The 20,133-nt window shown below is 45.8% G+C and overlaps 1 protein-coding gene across 9 annotated transcripts in view; it reads right to left on the bottom strand.

The window, feature by feature from the left end:
• Positions 1 to 20,133, bottom strand: part of LOC120809651 (cytosolic carboxypeptidase 4) — a 77,068-nt gene that overhangs the window by 45,370 nt on the left and 11,565 nt on the right. For 7 of the 9 annotated variants that reach the window (XM_040163620.2, XM_040163621.2, XM_078081959.1 and 4 more), the window contains exons 3-11: positions 19,914 to 19,977; positions 19,289 to 19,435; positions 17,357 to 17,488; positions 16,487 to 16,580; positions 15,037 to 15,074; positions 7,591 to 7,799; positions 7,107 to 7,272; positions 6,380 to 6,444; positions 5,566 to 5,682 (exon numbers count right to left, since the gene is read on the bottom strand). In XM_040163620.2, the coding sequence (XP_040019554.2) occupies positions 5,566 to 5,682; positions 6,380 to 6,444; positions 7,107 to 7,272; positions 7,591 to 7,799; positions 15,037 to 15,074; positions 16,487 to 16,580; positions 17,357 to 17,488; positions 19,289 to 19,435; positions 19,914 to 19,977 (1,032 nt within the window). The remainder of the gene's footprint in view (positions 1 to 5,565; positions 5,683 to 6,379; positions 6,445 to 7,106; positions 7,273 to 7,590; positions 7,800 to 15,036; positions 15,075 to 16,486; positions 16,581 to 17,356; positions 17,489 to 19,288; positions 19,436 to 19,913; positions 19,978 to 20,133) is intronic. The other 2 variants (XM_078081957.1, XM_078081960.1) reach the window with 1 other exon arrangement.

Genomic DNA, 20,133 nt, shown 5'->3' with positions numbered 1-20,133 from the left:
CAGGATGTCAGGAGACCTCAAGAACACTCCAGATATCGAGGAAAAGTTACATTTCATGGTTATATCCAAAGAATTAAAGTTAGTAAGTTAGCCATCATTTTATTTTAAACCATCGTAAAAGGTCAAATGAAAACTTCCTAATTCTGTTTGTTGTCAGATTCAATTGAAATCTGTACATTTTGTGTAAAATGTTGTGTGGCAGCACGATTTGAAGTACCAGCTGTGGCCTGCTGCACAGTGTTACGGACCTGCCGGCTCCTCCTCCTCGTTTGGTCTATTTGCATCTCCCCTACAGGTGAGCGGAGCACAGGTGTGACGGGTTTCCTATGATTCCTTCCAGGAACACCTGGGATGGCTTTAGGTATCCTGAGGGGTTTAAAAGCTGGGGAGACCTGGTGGACCCTGCCGCTTGTCCTTCTCTCCCGCACTGTTTTGCTGATTTAGTTTCCTTTTACATGACTTTTCATATACCCTGATTTCATACGCTTTCAGTTCTCCTGACTAACACTTGTACTGACTTTATTTACTTTACGTTGCTCATTCGTTGTCCTTAATAAACGGTATTTTCTTTCAATCAACTCATCCGCGTGGTCTTCCCTCTCTGTTGCATGGCCAGGCACGGGCAGAATGTAACAACAGCTTATTAGTTTAATCCTATATTTGCCATGAGGAAAATTATATAAACTCTTTTTACACATTAATATTCATTGGCTCCTGGAGGATGTCAAGTTATTCCAGGTCAAAAGGTTAAACGTCAGCAGTATAAACACACACACAAAGATATGTTTTATATATATATATATATGCAACTCATCATCTTTAACTATCTGTTAGGCACAATTTGCCAATGAGCTTAAAAATCTCATTTGAAATTTGAGCAGTGGAGCTGACAGACTGTTCTACATGTGTAATTTGCTTGTTCCGGGCCCCCAGGTGTCTGAGAGTCTCTGAGCAGCTGCCTCAGGCCAGCGCTGCCTCTGCTCCACGAACCTTGAAGTGTGAAGCTTCTGTTCCTTATAAAGTGAATATCTGAAATGTGAGTTGCAAATGGATTCCAACCTGTGTGTTTTTCTCTGTTGGACATGTGTCTGGACAGCTCAGAAATGATCTTAAGGAGTAAAACGTCAAACGTCTTTCATTTTACTTTAGTGTTCATGTCCGTCTTTGTGCTATAGTGCCTTGCAACACCAAATGGAAATCCCCGCTACCACCCACACTATTTGAAGCTACCAGCACCGGGACGCCAGCTCATAGCTACAATCCTCAACCTCTCCAACCAGCTTAGCCAGAGCACCCAGCACCGAGATGCTGGGGCCCCGCTCTGCAATTTCTCAATTACCGCAGCAGCAGCTTCAGCCAGGATTCATAGAACCGCAGTTACATACCTAACTTTCGTTCTATTTCATCCTTGCTGACCGCCAGAGGCAGTGCTTCACACTGGATGACTTATATCAACAGCCACGAGTCACGAGGATTACAAGTAACCACCTCGTATTCCGCACTTCCCTGCCCTGACCTTGCCTCTCCTGCTATGGGTAGTGGTCTGAGAAGGGCTAGGGTAATTCCCGTGTTGACCTTGAGGCCCCACCGAGCCACGTGAGAGGAGCTAAGCAGTGTCCTGTGGTGCCAGGCTGGCCACACTTAGCCAATTGCCTAAGTGCAGCAGTATCTTTCGCACTGCAATTACGGGAGGAAAGGGCGGCAGTAACACATCCTGTAAGCACCCATGGAGAGTGTTAAGGAGCTGGGGCCACAAGGACCTGGACTCAAAAGCAGACCGAAGGGGAGGTGGTCAGGGTCAAAAAAACAATGTCTTTACTTCAGGCAGGGGTTTGGTACACGGGTAGTCATACAGTGAAACGAGCGGTAGGGTAAATGACAGAAAACACAACAGAAAACAAACAGTGACCTAACACCCTGTCAGGGTGTTACAGAGAGGGCCCGAATGGAAGCCCTCTGGGCACTAAATAAGGTAGCTGCCTGTGGTGACGCACCCTGGAACATGACAGAGGTTGACGGACGGGAACCACTCTTCCTTGGAGACAAAACACAAGTGCAATGGCAACACTGCAGGACTTTGACTTCACGTCGGTGACTGTACATAGTCAGAAGCCGCTCTTTTCTACAAGAAGGTAGGCGCAAGTATTACCCGCACAGTTTGTGACAGGGGGTCCAGCCTCAATAGTTCCCCCAGCCAGGACCTAACTCCTGGCTCAGGCTAGGGATTTTGCAGGTACGGTGATGTTGGTTGCTGCGACCCGGCTGGAAACGAGACAAATTCAGCTGCCGGACAAATGACCTGTATAGTTTATCACAATGCATTGAGATATAAAGCATAGCTTTCTTCACTATGGGAAAAATAGTATGCGTTCAATAGCACCCGGCGTATTGGCTGTGGGAACAGAGTATGTAATAATCAGGATTTTTTTGGGAATCTGGGGATTTCCTTTTTTTTAAACTTTTTTATCCTCATAATATATTCTGGTGAATTAGCATGAATGTGATTCCTATGAGTCAGATATTAACACATTTGTCATCAGTCAAGTCAGATGGTATCCTGTGGTTTATGACATGAAACATTATCATGGACCGAGACCCTTGTTCATTATCTCCCATTTGTCTCTGACATAATCTATTTCTGTCTTTCTTTAACACACATGCACACACACTCCAACATTCAGGAGGATCAAGACAGGCCTACATTGCAATTGTGATCCCGCCAGCGGATTGTCTGTCTGTCCACGGCTAATCTTGCACACTGCGCAGCACATCAGGGGGGCATTGCACAAAAGTAGAATCTAATATCATCATCTAATATACAAAAGGGAAAACGGCAGCTGTAATTAAACAGAGAAAAGGCCTGGCAGACAATCACGGACCGACTGAATGCGGAAGGATTTAAAAACATTCTAAATATCTTTCTAAAATTACTGTTCTTACAGAACAAACAAGTCAAGATCAAATAAACACATTTTGCAGGCTGGTAAGTTTGCAAATGGTGTAGAAATGACTTACAAGATGCCTGCCCACATATTTTATGTTTATGTTACCTGCAATCTTGTGGAAATCCTCTTTGATGTAAAAAATTCTTCTGTGGCCAGGAAAGGTAATACGGATGTGTGCCAAGGACTTCAGTTCCAAACACACACTTCTGACAGTACGGCAAATAGTGCTTTTATTTACAGGTTCGGCATATAAAAATATGCCGCTTGCAAAAAAAGCGCATAGAGACATCTATGGGATGGTGAGAGCTTCACGTTGGTATGATCTGACCCCAAACATCCTCTCACACGTCTCAATACGAGTGCTTCTTCGTCCAAAACGTCGTTCATAATGGGCATCATGGTGCAGGAAGGAACACAGGTGAATGGGACTATATATATCGCCCTCAAATGTTAAACAAGTCATTTCCTGCCTCTCGCTCTCTCCAATCAGCAATCATCAGGAGTCATGATGGTGATCAGTATGCAGATCACTCTGAATGCTTCCTTTCTTCTCGCAGGCCTTCTTCCTTAGACGTAATCTTACATTAATGCTCCCAAACTATTTAAAAATCAACATGACAAGTTAATCAGTCACTAACCATCCATCCATCTTCAGCCGCTTATCTGGGGTCGGGTCGCGGGGGCAACAGCTCCAGCAGGGGACCCCAAACTTCTCTTTCCTGGGCCACCTCTACCAGCTCTGACTGGGGGATCCCAAGGCGTTCCCAGGCCAGTGCAGAGATATAATCTCTCCACCTAGTCCTGGGTCTTCCCCGGGGGCTCTTCCCAGCTGGCCGTGCCTGGAACACCTCCCTAGGGAGGCGCCCAGGGGGCATCCTCACCAGATGCCCAAACCACCTCAACTGGCTCCTTTCAACGCAAAGGAGCAGCGGCTCTACTCCGAGCTCCTCACGAATGTCTCTAAGGGAGAAGCCAACCACTCTCCTGAGGAAACCCATTTCGGCCGCTTGTACCCGTGACCTAGTTCTTTCGGTGATGATCCATCCTTCATGACCATAGGAGAGAGTAGGAACGAAGATTGACCGGTAGATCGAGAGCTTTGCCTTCCGGCTCAGCTCTCTTTTCGTCACAACGGTGCGGTAAAGCGAGTGCAATACCGGAGGTCACAGACAGAAGATGCCATCAGGACCACATCATCCGCAAAAAGCAGCGATGGGATCCGCATGCGACTACGCATTGATATCCTGTCCCTGAAGACCACAAACAAGATTGGTGACAAGGCGCAGCCCTGGCGAAGGCCAACCCCCACCGGAAACGCCTTCGACTTCCTGCCGAGCACCCGAACACAGCTCTCGCTTTGGGTGTACAAGGATTGGATGGCCCCAAGCAAGGACCCCCTCATCCCGTTCTCCCGCAGCATGTCCCACAGTTTCTCTCGGGGGACCCAGTCATACACCTTCGGCGAAGTCCACAAAACACATGTAGCCTGTATGAGCATACTCCCAACCACCCTCCACGGTCCTGGAAAGAGTAAAGAGCTGGTCTGTTGTTCCACAACCAGGACGAAACCGCATTGTTCCTCTTCAATCCTTGGTTCAACTATCGGCCGAACCCTCCTTTCCAGCACCTTGGAGTAGACTTAGTGTGATACCCCTGTAATTGGCACACACTTTCCCCTTTTTGCTCTCTTTCCAGAGATGCTTTTAGCATCTCTGGATGGAGCTCATCAATCCCCGGGGCTTTGCCACTGCAGAGTTGTTTGACTACCTCAGTGACCTCCACCAGGCCAATTGATGACGACCCCTCCTCCGCCTCCAGCTCTGCCTCTACCAAAGAGGGCGTAGTAGTTGGATTCAGGAGTTCCTCAAAGTGTTCCTTCCACCGCCCGATAACCTCCTCAGTCACTGTCAACAGGGTCCCTGTACACAGCTTGGATGGTTCCCCGTTTCCCCCTCCTGAGGTGCCGGATGGTCTTCCAGAAGCACTTTGGTGCTGACCGAAAGTCCTTCACCATAGTTACCCCGAACTCCTCGCATACTCGCTGCTTTGCCTCCATCACAGTCGCTAACAAATATTTTTAAGTTTGCTTCCGGGAAGACCCAACACTTTGTCTCTCCCAAATAGTCTGATACCAACAATGGATTAGTGTCGGTGGAAAAACATCTACCTTACCTCACCACCAATTACCTCCAATACAGATCATTTAGCTGATGCTTTTATCCAAAGCGACTTACATTGCATTTAAACCCTTGGCTTTTTACATTTTTGAGCAGTTAGGGGTTAGGTCGACATGGGGTTAGATCTACACTTCCACACAGCCGGGGCTCAAACCGCCAACCTTGCGACTTTGAGCGCACCCTCTCTACCTCTGCGCCACCGTGAACTACATTCACTGAACAAAACCCAGGCAATTTGATGTTGAAATTCTTTGATTTAAAATGTATTCATACTGATCTTACAACCTCTCTGCTCTGTGTTCAGTAGTTTAGTCTGAGTGTGGTTTGAATAAATGGTTTATTTCGGACAACAGTTTAATCAAGGCATACAGAATAAAAAGTTATGGGTTCTGGCGCTGTTTAAGAAACTAGTTTACACAACACACACACAAACACATCTGTACCTGGAAATCATGTGAGAGTTCAGGACAGAGGCGGCTGTACTGTGGCAGCAGCTCTTTGGGTCTGTCTGGGTCAGGGCGAAGTCGAAGTTTGTGGAGATCTGTTTCCAAATCTTCATCCTGGACAGTTACAGACATACGCGTCACAACAGATGGAGGGAAAACAGTTACATGGTTAAAGAGAGTTGTTGAAAAGGGGGCCAGACAGTCCTGGGTGTAGAATGGAACCAGGCCTGGTCAGAGATTATAGATGTATGCTACTTTATCCATGAGAAGATGGACGGTATGATTGATAACAAGCTTTCAGGACATGCTGCTGGAGTAGTCCCACTGGGAACAAAGAAGCTAGGAAGAACAAATACGCGACTGCCATGTTGCAAACGGGAACGTGAAACTTAACGTTGTAATTTGAAACAAACCAAATATCGGTCTAGGCAGCTAGACTGCTTGGTTAGGATGAGGAAAGAGATCGTAGTTTGGCTTGAAACAAAAGAGTTTGTAACGTTACATATAAAATTTGGCCGTAGTCCGGTACATCATTTACATTAAACAATACATAAATTATATGGGGGCAACTGTGGAGAGCAGGTCGGCCTTCCTCAGAGGTTGGATATTTGGCGGTGCTAGTGTGTCGGTCGGTGTGTCCTCGCACATGACACTTGACTCAGAATTGCTGTGATTTTTGTGTTCCTCAATCCCATAGCCTACATTCAGAATGCAAAGTTTAAAATATCGAGTCAGGTAACCAGCATGGTGTAACAGCAACCCTGGACCTCACAAAATGAAAGGCACAAACCCAGTAGCCACACACACTTACAAAGTCGGCCTCCTTGCTGTCTTCAGCCTCGTTGTCGTCCTCCTCAGTCTCCTCACTGTTCTCATCTGGATGCAACAGGAAAAGAAAGCCGCCGGGGTCAGTATTCTACACGTGTGTTTGTTTGGGAGAAGTTATACTTCTGACGGGGAACTCATCACTGCTCTGATTGGAAGGAAAAGCGACGGTACGTTAACATGATGAGATACTCATACACACTTTTTTTTATCTTCACATCTGTAAAGTTACATAGCAATTTAATTAAAATAACTTGACAGCTCTTCAGTCAAACAGAACAATAAAAAAATTCAAATATTGGACTACATTTTATGCAAAATGCATTTAACAGTCCATGAAAAAAACAAAGTGGGCTAAACAAAGAAATGCAACTTGAGCAGATAATTCAGTCTTACTGTCTTGTGCTAGCTAACCCACCGCCGCTCTTACGGCAGAGACCGTGATGAAACCCGCCCCCGATGGCGCTGAACATAGCAGGTCAAATGCTAACTTTGTTGGAACAGTTCCCGGTTGTTCCAATGATTGTGCTGTTAACCGTATGGATGCCATTCCTTAATCTAGGTGACTTGACAACTTCCATTCTAAATGTTTTTACCTTAATTATTTCAACAAAACTTTCAGTTGCCGTGTGATCAGTCCGCTTGTCTGGTTCCAGCTTACCATGAATTTATATATTTATCATCCAGCGATCAAAAGGTTGTGAATACTGTACCTGGTTCGGCGTCCATAGCAGGCACAGCGTGCGCCCTTCCTGGCATGGGGAAGGAGTACGCAGACCGGTCGGAGGTCAGTGGAAGAGGTGTTTTAGTAAGACACTTTCTCATCAGTTGCACAGAGGGTTCCACGAGAGACTCCAGGTCTTTACTCAGCAAACATGTCTGCAGAGAGACAAAGACAGTCAACAGAATGTAAAGAGGATTAATGTGATGTAGTAACAGGAGAGACATCCAGCAAATCCTTTTCTTAGTGCAATAAGATCGAACCTCCGATAATTACACTTTTGTCCAGCTTCATTTCTACTTTGTGTTGCATTGTGGGACAGGATGTTTATTAATAAAACCCTGCTGATTCAAGAACTGCTAGTCATAGGATGGAACAAATAGCTTCATTGATGTGTTTTCCAAACATGCAGAATTAATCAATTCAACCACTTACAAAGAGAAGTGGGAAGTAAAAAAGGATGATTGGAACTTTACCTGTGTCGTTCCGTACAGTAGTCGGATCCCTCCCTCGGATACGAACGCCTGTCTGCCCGCAGTACTGTGAGTGACCTTATGGAGGCAGCGCAGCAGTGAGTGGCAGATCGCCACGGCACCGTGTTGGACTGCTTTGGCGTGCCAGTCCTCGTAAAGCCGCAAGAGGCCAGCGACGTAACCCTTGGATACCACCGAGCAAACGTTAGCCTCTGTGGGGGGAGACAGAAAAAGGAAAGGGACATGGGCTGAGCAAACTCAAGGCTGCTTACAGATCTGGAGTCCGAGCTACGTCTGTCCGTTTGGCAACACAACTTGACCAATGGATTTCCAACTTTTTCAATTAGGCACCAAGAAAGTCAGTTTTTTTATGTTTACAATGATCCACTATGGATGAGTATCGTTTGGGTTTTTTCCCCCAAACGAAACTATTAAAACATACCGGTTCCTGAACCAATACTTTTTTTCTTTCTTTTTTTACTTCAAATTATGGACAATATATGAAGGGTTAACAGTTTACAGTATACGTACAGTCTCTGTAAGAGCCGAAAGATGTATTACTTCATTGGAATTTTGGGAATATTAATCATTTAATTTATGCTCACTGTGCAGGAAATATATGTAACATATATTGGAAGCATTCATGTTGGATTGACGCTCTTTGTGTGTCTCAATGTATTGACGTCTTGAATGCAGCAGGTGCAACACAGAAGAGCTGCATGAGGCACGAGAGCATATCTACAGGGTGACAGAATGTATTAAAATTCAGTCAGGAAGACTGGACAGGCTGTGCCGTTCCCTGGGGGCCTCCTCTCTCCCTGGGGGCGCACAGCGAGCTGATTAGGGGCGGGGGTGGGTAGTACCAACTAACCAGACGTGGGTGTCGTTACCGCAAACCAATTGCATCGGTGTTGCCGTAAACTCTGAAGGTCCGATTGGACGTCAATCGAATGCAGAGGAATTAGCTCAACAATCAGAGCCGGCGAGCAGCCCGGCGAGCATCAGGTGTAGTAGCACGCAGAGTGGTAGACTCCTAAAATAATCTGGTCTAACATGACCCGTTTGCAGTTCCAAGAAGTAGGTCTGTCAGTTGACCCACCAACCTGGGATCCATTTAGGTTTGTGGTCTCACGTGACCAGTCCAGCTGACTTCAATGGAGATATTGCGGGCTAACGTGACCAGTTGAGCTAACACCATTTATTTCTAGCCTAACGCGACCTTATAGCGGACCCGTCACGCCTCATGGATATGGGGAAGCAAGAGTCAGCATATCTCTTAAAACTGGGGTCATGAACAGAGTGGTGATTTTCTTGGCTACGGCAGTCGCAAGGCATTTGCTGATGGCTGCTGCATCTTTGCTAGTGTTCTGCGTTTTACCTACCCTATCTTCGCAGGTTGTGCACCAGCAGTCGAGTTAGATGTTCCCTTCCTGAGTTCTCTGAACACTCGCCCTAGCGTCACATCACTGTGGCAGGTTGCTAACTGTCTCTGCAAATTCCCGTCTCCAGACGTCCTATCGCTGCCCATGCTACTCCGGACTGTGGCCCGTACTGGCAGCTCTGCTAGAGGTGGTCCTACACACGGCCAATACGGAGGCGCTTGCCTTGAGTGGTGACTCGCACTGATTGCTGCCGTGCTGGTTTTAAATCTATGCCACAATATCTCCATGTGGAACAACTGGATCCACTTCCCCCATTATTCTCAACCTAGAAAAACTGCTAGAGCTGCAGCAGCTAACCAAGGCATCCCAGTGACAAGCCGGCAGCCGATAGGGCCGTCATGGTGGGCGTCATCTGCTGTGACGTTCCACCTCCGGCCTGACCATAAGACTGGACTCTCAAAGCAAGATCCTTGAAGCTGTAAAAGAGCTGATAAGCATGCATATAACTGGTGGCGGTGGTGTATTCCCTTCTGGCTATGTTGAAAAGTCACTTCAGTAGTCGTAGTTCCTTACAGTCTCCCTTAGAAAATCTAATTTCCTAGGTGGACGTGACCTGGTTTAACGTGTCTGTGTTTCCTAGGTTTAACGTTACCTGGCTTAATGTGTCTTCCTGGTCTCACAGGACCACATCAATTTCCCAAAAAAGATGTCCGTATGGACCCGTCAAGCTGACAACACTCTGTTTCGCGGTCTCACGGGACCAGTTAAGCTGACTACCTTTCCATTTTGTGGTCCCGCGATCGGTCACTCTAGATAATAGCTAGTTGCCCGGTCTGAGCTGGACCCGTCAAGCGACGGAGTTCTGTTCAGCGGGCGAAGCGGATCAGTCAAGGACACCGGCCTGAGCGAACCCGGTTAAGTTGTTCTGTGAGGGAGCCCTCCGCAACTAAGTATTCTGCGGTCTCCCTTGACCCTGACTGTCCTGTTCTGCGGTCTGCTATGACCACCCCTATCTTGTCTGCAGACTTACACGACCACAACCTGTCCTTGTCTTCGGTCAACCTTGGCCCCTCACCTATCCTATCTTTTACTTTGGGATCTGCTGAAATCCCACCATGCCCTACTGTGCTCCAGCTAGACCCTCCTCATGTCCTGCAGCTTCCCTTGCCGTCCTTTTCTTGTTAACCTTGGCCTCTATAGTCTCAGCCCCACGTGACCCACTATATGTCCCCTTGTGACACCAGCTCCGGATTGAAGTCCGGCTAGGACCCTCAGTTGCCGAAGGATTTCTGTAGTAGCTTCGCTAGCAGTTGCCCTCTGATGGGGTTTCTGTAGTAGCTTCGCTAGCAGTCGCCCTCTGATGGGGTTGGTGTAGTAGCTTCGCTAGCAGTCGCCCTCTGATGGGGTTTCTGTAGTAGCTTCGCTAGCAGTCGCCCTCTGATGGGGTTTCTGTAGTAGCTTCGCTAGCAGCCGCCCTCTGATGGGGTTTCTGTAGTAGCTTCGCTAGCAGTCGCCCTCTGATGGGGTTGGTGTAGTAGCTTCGCTAGCAGTCTCCCTCTGATGGGGTTGGTGTAGTAGCTTCGCTAGCAGTCGCCCTCTGATGGGGTTTCTGTAGTAGCTTCGCTAGCAGTCGCCCTCTGATGGGGTTGGTGTAGTAGCTTCGCTAGCAGTCGCCCTCTGATGGGGTTGGTGTAGCAGCTTCGCTAGCAGTCGCCCTCTGATGGGGTTGGTGTAGTAGCTTCGCTAGCAGGATATCTGCTTCCTTTTAGCACGGCTTGTTAATGCCACTCTCCCATATTTGAAATATCTAATGTTCTGCCTAATGTATCTACTTACGGGTCTTTGTTTGTTGTAATTCATGACATGCACTTTTCCTTATGTAGCCAACGACGGTTAAATCTACACTTCCCTGCACAGTGGATGATTCCTGAGCTACTGTTTTAAGGCCACCAAACGTTTCAGTTAAGGTACGTTCACACAACGGCAGTGCGAATTATTTGCGCTGCGAGTATGAGAGCGCCCTGCTCATATTTTAAGAGCCTCTCTTTAAAACCATATGAATTATTTCAAACGTATCTTTTCCATGACTTTTCCAAAACTTTCAGTATTTTTTTCACTATGACTTTTCCAGGCCCGGAAATGACCACTTTAAAATTCCATGACTTTTCCAGGTTTTCCATGACCGTATGAACCCTGTCTGACCCACGCATGAATACCTCACAACATAAAAACTGTACACAGCTCAGATAGAGCTGTGGCAATAACTAATGCTGCTCTGCGTTCTGTATCTCTCTGTAACTACAGTTCCATGTCTGCAGCACTGAGTATGTTTCCGCAGGCCACAGAAAAGCACATGTTTTGTTAACTGTCTACTCTTCATTGTCCATTGGTATGTATTTAAATGTCAATGCCAGTCTGTACAAAACATGAACTCCTTTTAGTGCTTACACAGTACAAATGCCGCTCTCTTCACTGGTACCGGTGGCTCATCCAGTTCTAGACATGGTGCTCACGTACCATGCTGTGAATGGATGGGGTCCAGCTTACATCCAGGACCTGGTCCAACCTGACATCCCGACCTCTGACCTCTCTGCTCTGCATGTGATAAACTGCTTGTTCCGCCTCACTGAGAGCAAAACACTCGACTAGATCTCCACTCTTTGCTGTCTTGCTCCTAAATGGTGGAAGGAGGTCTGTGAAGACATCAGGACCACAGAGAGCCTTCACATCTTCAGACTAAAGACACACCTCAGCACTTAAATGGTACTTGTAACATCACTCATCTATAGCAAGTTGTAAATTGGCTTATTTGAGGAAATTTGTTCTTGTTCTTCTGAGTTTGTACACTATGGTTGAAATGCACTTATTGTAAGTCGCTTTGGATAAAAGCGTCAGCTAAATGACACGTGATGTAATATAAAAAGTGATGGTGTTCAGCGTCATGTCACCCCTCGGGTTGTCGACGGCCATTTTGAAGCCTTGAGTTAGAATCACGAACCATAAGTGACCTGAGAGGGTGGAGGGGAAACACCAGAGCGCTGAATGAAACATTTTGGGGCAACACAAAGGTTCAAATGAACTTTCATGAAGTGAATACACACTGTGAAGGGAGCGGACTACGCCTTGGTAGCGTCCTGTCCAACAAGCGAGGGACTAAAGGACAGCTTTTCATGCGAAGGGTGAGTGCGGGTACATTTATACAGCATCAGAAAATGTTTTTGGAATATTAAAGCGTGTTGTAAAAAAGAAGCCCGAACTACTAGTACAAACCTGAAGATTAGGATCATATATCTACTTTAAAGAACGCAAAATGTTGTGTGGAGCATTTAGTGTCTTTGGAGTTCAAATAAGAGACAAGCATCTGGAGCTATTTAATCTCTAATGCTGCGTTCACACCAAGAGCAAAGCGAATTTTCCAGTTTCCTGTACAATCAGAAGTCAAACCAATCCTCGACAAACTACGTCTACGTCTAATAAACGTCATCAGAGGACGAGTGTTCGATTAAACGAGCTCCCAGAACAGTTTGGGATCAGGGAGAGAAACAGCTTTCAGAGTACAGGAGGGTCGCCGGGACCCAAAACATAGTTCAAATCTACAAGTACGACTCGATCGTAGCAACATTGTTGCCTTTATGTTCACTCCAAACACTGCATGACGGATGAAAGGCAAACGCTGAGAGGGGCTCTGTGCCGCGTTCGGGTTTATGAGCGGATGCGTTGCCCTTGATGTTCTGTGCAAATTGGCACTTTGACAGATTTGCACAGATCATGAAAAGAAGCTCGGAGCCTTCTGAACCTTTCTGGCGGCCTCTGGAGGAGTGAACCCAATGTGTCAGCGAGCCTCTCACAAGGATTACAGCCACAAACTGTGTACACAACAGGAAAAGAAAAAACAACAAGAAAAGACAGCGGGAGGGACGAGTAAAGCGTCTTATTCCCAAAGTCCCCGGGGTCACACTTCACTGCTCTGATGCTGTGAGAGGTTCATTTTCTGAGTCAGAATGGGCTTTATTGCCCCTACATGTATGAATAAGCATACGTGTTTCCATTGCGCTCCACATACTGCACCGTTTCATTTTTTATCCAAAAGATAAAAACAAGGACGACTCAAAAAGAGACATTTAGCAACTTAATAAGAAAGTGTCAAACTTTTGACTAAAGACCGAAGTGAGTGACTGTCACGCTCAATGCGAGACACTTGAGAGCACGACATTATTGTTGGTCATCTGCGTAAATGTTACTGTTGATCACATTATAAACAGACCCCCGGGCCCCCCTTAAAAAACAGAACTCTTTGGATCTGCACGATTCACACAAGTCGCCCAAACTGACGTGAAAAAGCGGGAGGCTTAACAACCAAACCTGAAGTGATTAGTTTGGAACAGAAACAACAGTTCTATTTCAGCATAATGCATTGTTTAAATTCATGTGAAGAAATGTGAAAATCTAAAGGGCAGAATTCGGCTTGTGTGTCCTGCTCCGAGGAACTGAAGAAACCGACTTTTGTGCTGATCTGATGATATCAAAGAACATCAAAATTCCTCGCAGCCTCAGCGGCGCGCTAACCAACGTCAGGCTCCAGCCTTGCAGAGAGAAAGAGGCCTGTGGGGGGGTCGTGTGCAAAACCAAAAGACAATATGGAGATGTGTGTGTTTACATACACTGTGAGACTAAATGAGCATAAACAGTAAAATGTGCACACACACGCACACACCATGACATCAGTCAGCTGCTCAGCCTGTAAATGCCCCACAACCGGAGACACGGTGCGTTAGTGCCCCCTGCAGGGAAACCTGAAGCAGTACAGGGAGGCGTTCTGCAGACGGGGGGAGAGGAGCACTTCCCTCACAGCAGAAGTTTGCACACAAGACTCGTGAGAACAGAGGACATGCTTCTCCATCTATTGCCCCTCACTAGAGGTCTGCCGTCCAGAGGAGGACTGAAAAAAAGGGAGCGAGGACACAAAAGGGACAGAGGGAAAGGAGAAGAGGACCAAAGGAGAGGAGAGAGGAAAGGAGAATACTAAATGTATGGATGTCAGGAAAATGAAAGGAGAGGGAAGAACTTATTAGGGGAGAAACTGATGAAAGGGACGGTGGGAAAGATGAGGGGAGGTGAGAGGAAAGGAGGAGCAGGAAAAGATAATATGAAAAGGATTGAACAGGAGAGAGGAAAGGGACAAAGGGGGAGAGGATACATGATCCGATACAAAGGGAGGAAAGGACACAGGAAAAGAGGAAAGGAGAGCAAAGATGAGCACGGTCGTACCAGTGTGGACATCAAAGAGCCCTGAGACCTGTGGACATGTAAGACGTCCTCTGACCTGTTGGCGATTGTTTGACTATTTGACCTGCTGAGGCGTCTCTTCCTCCTGCACACAGCAAAGGGGACACGGGCCCCTGTACTTCACAGCAGGGTGTGAAAAGGCTTTGAGACGGTCAGCGACCACCGAGGGGTCGAGTCATCGCTTCCATCAGTCGCGTCAAACCGCACTCTTAATGTACCGTACCGAGTGTCTTAAACTGCTGGATGAACAAGTCAATGGAAAGAAAGACAACGGTTATTTTCCCTTCAACAATCCAAAAAGAGGCAGGATCTATAACAGGTATTTCAAAGTGCTTCAAGGAGAGAAACATTAGGTCCGGAGCTCCTGTTTAAGCGTTTCATTTGCTCAATATTTGCAAAATAAAGAAAAGAAAAGCGCTTTACATGTTTCTTGTTCCGTGGCTGAATGGAGTCACAACACGCAAATGAAATCCGCCGCTTCCGCTGCCGTCCGCGGCGCTTCTCAAATGCCGGTTTGCATCATGGGAGTTGTGTACAAACGCTGTTTTGGGGGGTTAGAATCCAAGGAGAAAATGTGCCGGTGCCATTGGTGTGTGTGTGTGTGTGTGTGTGTGTGTGTGTGTGTGTGTGTGTGTGTGTGTGTGTGTGTGTGTGTGTGTGTGTGTGTGTGTGTGTAGAAGAATTGGCCTCAAACAGGCACCGCCGGGCCCCGGACAAAGGGTGTGGGTCTGCTTGTGTGGTGAGATGGTGATGATCAGCTGGCGGCTGATGACACACTTACTTGTACACAGCAGAGCAGCGAAGGCATCGACTGCTGCCCTGGAAAACAAACAGAGGGGGGCAGTTGGTCTCGTAGGCATTTTAATTTACACACTTCAACATGCAAATTGTACACGATACAATAGAGTGCAAATGAGAGGGACACGTGCACAGCAAATAGATTTTATCATACAGTGGGCATGAATTCTTGATGTATTATTTTTGTAAGTGAGAAAACCTGCGAAATCGGCAGTGTATCAAATACTCCCCACTGTAGATTATGAGTTACTAGCTGTCCAACGGAGGGGAAGTGCTGTTGACAAGTGAGAATGTATGGACAGATGTAGTTGTACAAGTGACTGACTGACTTTTACTGCTTTAAAAGTGTGCACTGCAGCCAAGCGGCATATCTAAGGGTTGGCATAGCGTAGCTAGATTTGGATAAATCACTGTGACAGACGTGTCTAACTGCCGCTCACTCGTGGGGGAAATAGCATATCTCCTTCCTCGTTGCTCCACTCGCATCACAGACGTTCACAGCTGCCAATTCTAACAAATTATCCAAAGTACCAGGCAGCTTTGAAATCTGGAATCCCAGAGTCTTCTAATTGTGTTACGACAATTAACAGCTGGCTTCTGCATGGGAACGATACAGAAGATTCACCCTGAGGGCTATAAATTTGTGTCAGAGCATCCGATTCCCTCACGCCGCCGGGGAGTTTCATGTTCATCAGTAGCAGGTATGCCTGGGTCGGAGCCAGCGGAGAGAGGCCCGTACTCCTGAAGCTCTTGGCATGTCCCCACTGGGTATACTGGAGGATGCAGCTATGTGAGCCAAATGCCATCACTTCTGACAGAGACAAATGGGAGGGAGGCGTATACGAGCCAAGGGGAGAAGAACGCTGACTTGAGTAAGAGCTGCAGTCTACGTACGAGATCAGGGGGAAACATGATGTGTAGAGACCAAGAAAATAATCATGTTATTATGTTTCCCTGTAAACTACTCCTGCCAGTTAGAAGCAGTGAATCTCCATGCACAGAGAGTGACCCTGGACTTCCATAGTGGTTCATTTCTGTCCAAGCGGCCTGCATGCAAAGTCATATAACCGTTACCTGGTAACTCTGGTAACTTTTGTGTATTGGAGCAAAATGCTGCTTGTGCATTTGAAATTGTGCATTTGGACTAATGCACGAGTTAGCAAATTGTACAAACTGTGTGGTTTTAGCAGGTTCATTTTGTAAAAAGGGTGTTGAATTTACCATAAATAAATAAGACTGGGTTGAGATGCCCACCGTATTCTTTTGACTGCAATATGTGTATCGTGCTTCCGCCACATATAGATGACCAGAAGAAAATGTACTAAAAAAGTTTAATAAACGTGAAGCATACAAACGCAAAGTGTAATAAGGACACAGGGTCTTTTAGTTACTAGTATCGGTGTCAAACACAGAAAACCTGGCGATATACGTACTTGATGGCGTGCAGATGTTTGGTGGTAAAGTGGGGGATGAGTCGATAGACGGTTTCCAATCCATGGTTTTCTCCAATTAGGTTTGCTGTAGAAACTGCAGAGAAAATGCCCCAGAAGGTAACCATGACAGAAATAATAGTGTAATGCTCATATTTAAATGATTTATATTCATCGAATCAGTTAATAATCAATGTTTACTGGTATTAAGCTGCTATTTGCTTTGGAGGGTTTTATGGACTCATATGGTTGTTGAAAGATATTTCTTCCTTAACTCGTTGCTCATGAAGTAAGGATGGTGAGGAGATTCAAAGCACACACGGCTGAAAATGATTCATATTTTGCCACTGGGTTTTTAATACATCCAGTTTGTGTGTTTGTTTGGTTGCTGCTGACATCTAGTGGGTGAACACGACTCTGCTGTGGGGATCCGATGCCGGTGCAGGTTCTGTTGACACCTCTTTCAATGTATCATACAGCATAACCAACAAGGACAGTGGAAGAGGAATGAGAGGAATGCATGCAGGGTTATAGTGAACTATAAATCACGTGAGGGTTTGGGCTCCTGTACTTGCTACATAGTGAGGAACAAGATGTCAACCACAGAGTGAGGACATTGTTCACAAATAAGGACACGTCACTTCTTCAGAGGCATTGAGACGTGTTTGGGTCAGATTGAACCTTGTGGTAGAACAGGTCTAGGGAACGTATTCCATTCAAAGACAGAAGTACAGACATGAGTGTGTCAATGTTCTGAGCTTTAGCCACCTTTTTGGAGGGCAGATATCAGATTAAAGATTTGTCAATTGTGGAAGGTTTCTCCAGTTGTGGACAAGAGCTGTGTCCCAATCTGGGAAAAGTCTTCGTGTCTACCTGATGAAGAAAATACTTGGATCACCCAGAGACAGGCAGCAGCCCTCCTGGCATATTTGATGTTTTGTCTGAGCAGATTGAGAGTCAGCAGCGCCGCTCCGGCATCCTCTGCCTTCACACCTATACGCCGATCTGCAGAGACAAACATTCACTGTATTCATGAAGTCAAGATGAACGGCAGAGAATCAGGGGAGCATATCATGTATTTTAGGAGCTCAGTGTAGATCGATCTTCCACTTATTGATGTGAGTTGTGACAAAAACGTTTTCCAAATCCTATTGAGACACAAGTCCTCTAATCCTGGATATATTCTTCAAGCGATAATAGGTTGATATTGTAATTGTCTATATGTCATCAGCACAGCCATATTTCTGTGTAGATTTCGTTGTTGCTGTGAATTATTGTTTTAGCATGGTTTGTTTTATTTTCATGCTTTTGTAACCAACAATTTTACCAGGTGTATATTGGACACTATTTTAACCTGGTTAAAGTAGATTGCAGTCACTGGTCTCCTGCACCTGGAGAGGCTCATTTAAACCTACAGGTTATTCATTGTCGTTATAAGTTATAACCATGACTCAACACACGTAAGACAAGTAGCTCATGCCGTTCAAATCATTTGCTTATAAATTCTCCCGCCTGCCGAAGAGCAACATCAGTTGTTGTGGCATGAACGGTGCGTGAAAAAGGAGATCTCATACCAGTACACCGCCCAGCCCTCTGAGCAGGGTAGAATAGGAGCAGGAAGCACGGACCGAAAGGAACGAGCACCAGGATAAGCAACCACAGATGAACGGGAGGCGTGGAAACGACGGGCGGTGGTGTCCATGAAGGTGGAGAGCCAGAGAACCAGCTGGACCCTGACGAAACCCCCCAGTTTTTTTACCTGGTGTCGAACTCTTAATAATTTTGTAATAGATCCTCTTTTTGCTGGACTTTTACCAATATGATTGCAGTCATTTCATAGTATGTTATTGGTTTGAGCTTAAATAAAAGCATTTTTCACCCTCTAAATGATGTCTTGGTGATCCATGCTGCTCTCCAGCGACACAGAAGAATCCGGTTTTATAGAGACTTGGACTCCCCAAACTAGGTGGCATTGTTAGCAGCTCTTCTATTCTATTTGTGAAAAATGAAAGTGGACCTAAATTATTGGATTTGAAATCCCCATATCACGGCGCTGACGTGTGTAGGGCCATTTAGACTTGACCTCTGAAGCATTGACTTTCATTTGTTCGTCCTTGGCCTAAAAAACAATTCAGTTGTATCTTTGTTTAATGGAAGACAATTTGGGCACATCCATTTGTTTATTTGTTCTTTTGTTAAACGCCTCAGTGGAGGAGATTATTTAATGATTTTACTGAAAAGGGGGAAGTTGAATAGTGGCCTATAATTTGTCATTGTTGCAGTCTAGCCTTTTTAGGGGTGGTTTGATAACTGCCCTTTAGGGGCCTCTGGGGAAAAGGTGGAGGGAATGGATGTGTATACAATTTGTCAAAAATCAGTGGTCATGCAGTTTGACATATTCTTGATAAAGGATGCTACTATAGCTACTAAGAGACAGGGGGACGACTTCAGTTGTTGTATGTCTTACAGACTTCCATGCTGATTGAATTAAATTGTGTCATGATATTTGAATGAATGAATATTATTTAGAGATGCAGACAGCACATGTGCTTGGTGTGGAGCCATTTACTTTTTTTTCAGAATTTTGTCACAGTAAAAAAGAAATGATTTCATGCCCAGGTGGAGCGGAGCTCAGTAGCTACCAACAGTGAAGGGTTTGATAGCCTGGCAACAGTAGAAATTAGGGACACTCCTATAAGAAACGCAATTCTGAGGTAACTTAAGTTTGGTCAAAGTGTTTCAAACATTTGGGTTTTATTCCATCATCAAAAACATTTTAGTCTTCATATTTTCATCCATCCTTACCTCTGTGTCCAATTTTAGCCAGAAGGTGCAGCAGCGGCAGCAGGAGATGGAAGTTGGGGCTGAAGCTGCGGCCGGTGTTCACCAGTGCAGTGAGCAAGGCCTCGCTGCAACCTTTGGTGATCATGTAGTGGATCCGACGATCTGTACCTGAACCAAGAGAGAATTCCACTCAAACAAAACAGCTGCAAAGAAAACTAATGCTTTGTTGTCCAGACGTTGTATTTAGAAAAAGGATATAGGCGGTTGTTTATCAGTGGTATTAAGACTGACACTGTTTTTTTGGCTCCGTAAGCACATTGGATTGGAAATGAAACTTTCACTTTAGACATTGAGGCCTAGTGTTGACTTTCAGTTCTAACTCAAGGTTGTTTCTGTTCACAGCAGAGGGGTTTAGTTGGGGTGCAGGTAAAACCAAGCACTGTTCTATATGCAATATGTTTTTCCACCATTTTCTATTGTCAGAAAGCTGGTGAATGCCAGTCGAACATCGACTGTCTGAGACAGATAAAAGACTAACACACTGCTCATTTCTTAACGTCAATGGAGGGCTCAAAAACAGCACTGTCCTACACAACACTGCCATGTCAAATAAACTTGAGTGGTGGAAAATGCTAGCTAAGCTTACCAGCAGACAGAAGTTCATCCAGGACATTGAGGATATTTATAGTGCTCTCCACATCTCCCGCATTCTGCAGAGACCAAAATATCAAAACAGAAAATATACCATGAATGCAAAATACCAAACACATCAATTAAAAATGATGCCCAACCTTATTCTGCAGAAAGGCACATACATAAAGATTGAAAGTGACCCCGATGATGAGTATCTATCACGATGGGACGCT

This window comes from Gasterosteus aculeatus, chromosome X (assembly GCF_964276395.1).
Source record: "Gasterosteus aculeatus chromosome X, fGasAcu3.hap1.1, whole genome shotgun sequence".
NCBI classification, from domain to species: domain Eukaryota; kingdom Metazoa; phylum Chordata; class Actinopteri; order Perciformes; family Gasterosteidae; genus Gasterosteus; species Gasterosteus aculeatus.
Note: the sequence above shows the minus strand (reverse complement) of the source record. Positions and strands in the feature narration are given on the sequence as shown.